This window comes from Limulus polyphemus, unplaced genomic scaffold (genome assembly GCF_000517525.1).
Source record: "Limulus polyphemus unplaced genomic scaffold, Limulus_polyphemus-2.1.2 Scaffold20, whole genome shotgun sequence".
NCBI classification, from domain to species: Eukaryota; Metazoa; Arthropoda; class Merostomata; order Xiphosura; family Limulidae; genus Limulus; species Limulus polyphemus.
Genome location: NW_013665630.1, coordinates 1,840,818 through 1,842,725, shown reverse-complemented (window position 1 = coordinate 1,842,725; position 1,908 = coordinate 1,840,818). Strand labels below are relative to the sequence as shown.

At 30.7% G+C, this 1,908-nt stretch overlaps 1 protein-coding gene across 1 annotated transcript in view; it reads left to right on the top strand.

Annotated features, from left to right (window-relative positions):
* The window catches only part of LOC106458105 (folliculin-interacting protein 2-like), a 26,186-nt gene that overhangs the window by 20,551 nt on the left and 3,727 nt on the right, over positions 1 to 1,908 (top strand). The window contains exon 3 of the mRNA XM_022384491.1: positions 177 to 277. Coding sequence (XP_022240199.1) covers positions 177 to 277 — 101 coding nt within the window. The remainder of the gene's footprint in view (positions 1 to 176; positions 278 to 1,908) is intronic.

Sequence of the window (1,908 nt, the reverse complement as noted above, 5' to 3'; positions counted from 1 at the left end):
TATATATATATATATATATATATCCATATACAAACCCAATGTAATTTAATCTGTTTTGAGCTGTAATAGATATAGTGGTTCAAGAGAAATATCTGAGCAGTATCTTTTATAATAATATGTTGCCTCTTATTAAAAACAACTTTAACATTATATACTTCTATCCCTGATGTCTACAGTACCTTGAGCCTTGTTCTGATGTTAAAATGCTTGGTGAGATGATATTTGGTTCTGTGACTATGTCATACAAAGGAGATACTATTAAGGTTCATACAAATAGGTAAGTTTGTTGTTTCTTTATTTTCTATTTTTGAGGCAGTTCATATAATATTTTATTGCTGTGTTGTTGGTACTACTTCTTGTATATTAAGTAAGTTGCATTTTTATAGTCGTTTTTATGATGAATGGTGGAATAGTGGACTTTTATAACATAATTGGAATATATTTTTTCACGATTTTCCAAAATACGTATATTGCGCAATGGTTTCTCATCAAGGGTAGACTAGTAAAATAAGATGAAGTAATATTATTTGGAGTTGAAAAGCACGAAGTAGTGGGTGCCTAACTGTGAAAACTCTTAAAAACAAATTCATGAAATTTTGTATCTGAACCTGTTTAACAGTTGTGGAATTCATTTTGAACATTCTGTTGTGAATGTGGAATCTTGCCTCATTTGCTTCTGCTGTTCCATTAAAAGTACAGTCCTCATGGTGAAGATATTGTATGAACTTATTTGAGTTATGTAAGTGATAGCTAAGTGGTATTTAAAGCATATGACTAGCTTTTGTTGGGTTTGACAGCTAATATTATATAACTGCTTTATGTATGTGTTACTGCTAATACTGGATGACTATTTAATTAATGTTTTGCAGCTATCTAACACTGTATGGCTGCTTATTCTTGTTCTCAGAGCTAAACAATACAAAATGAATGCTTAATGTTGATGTGATAGATAAGTAACACATTATGGCTACTTATTTTTTGTATGATAACTAATTAAGAACATGTTATAAGTAGTACAGTAATGACTCTGTATCACTGGTATGCACAGTGACTTGAAAGTGCTATACTATTGTTTGATGCTTATTTTTGATATGAGAGCTAAGTAATATATAAATACATATTGACAGCTAATTATTAGTACATGCATGGATAGAATTATTTGTGAGTGGTAAATATTGAATTTGTATGTCATGTCTGCTAATTGGTAATACTTGCATTTTGTTGATATATGTCTAAGATGTATATAGTGTATACATGTAATTGATAACTGAAGGAATGTATAAAACATGTCTTTAAATTGTTTTATATATTTGATAGATGTGTTTGTAGATAGTTGGGAATTGATTGTATTTTTTTGGTCATTTCTTTCTATTGACAGGTATTGTACCAGAATAAGTGTGTCCTAACTGATAGTTTTTATAGTTTTTAGTTATTGCTGAAATGCAAATAATAGATCTTGGTGTATGAATAATAGATGCCCTTCTGCTTATGTATTTTTTACAACATAAACAAATTTTTCTTCTAATATCAACCAAGACCTTAGATTATAAAAAAAAATGGTAACACTAGAAAGATGTTAATCTAGAAGATGATTTATTCAAAATGTTTTAAGCATAAGGCCTTCATCAGGTGATATTTAAACAGTCACTAACGTTCCATTAAACCAACATTTTATGTTCTGATCAGGGGTTTAGAAAGTACTAAAATATGTTATTCAAGTTCAAATACAAGTACTTTGTCAAAACGTTACTCAAGTACAAGTATCCATCCTGAAATTTACTTTATTCAGAGTAAAAAAGTATCCTGGGCCCGGCATGACCAGGTGGTTAGGGTGCTCGATTCGCAATCTGAGGGTCGCGGGTTCGAATCCCTGTCCCACCAAACATGCTCACCTTTTCAGCCATGGGG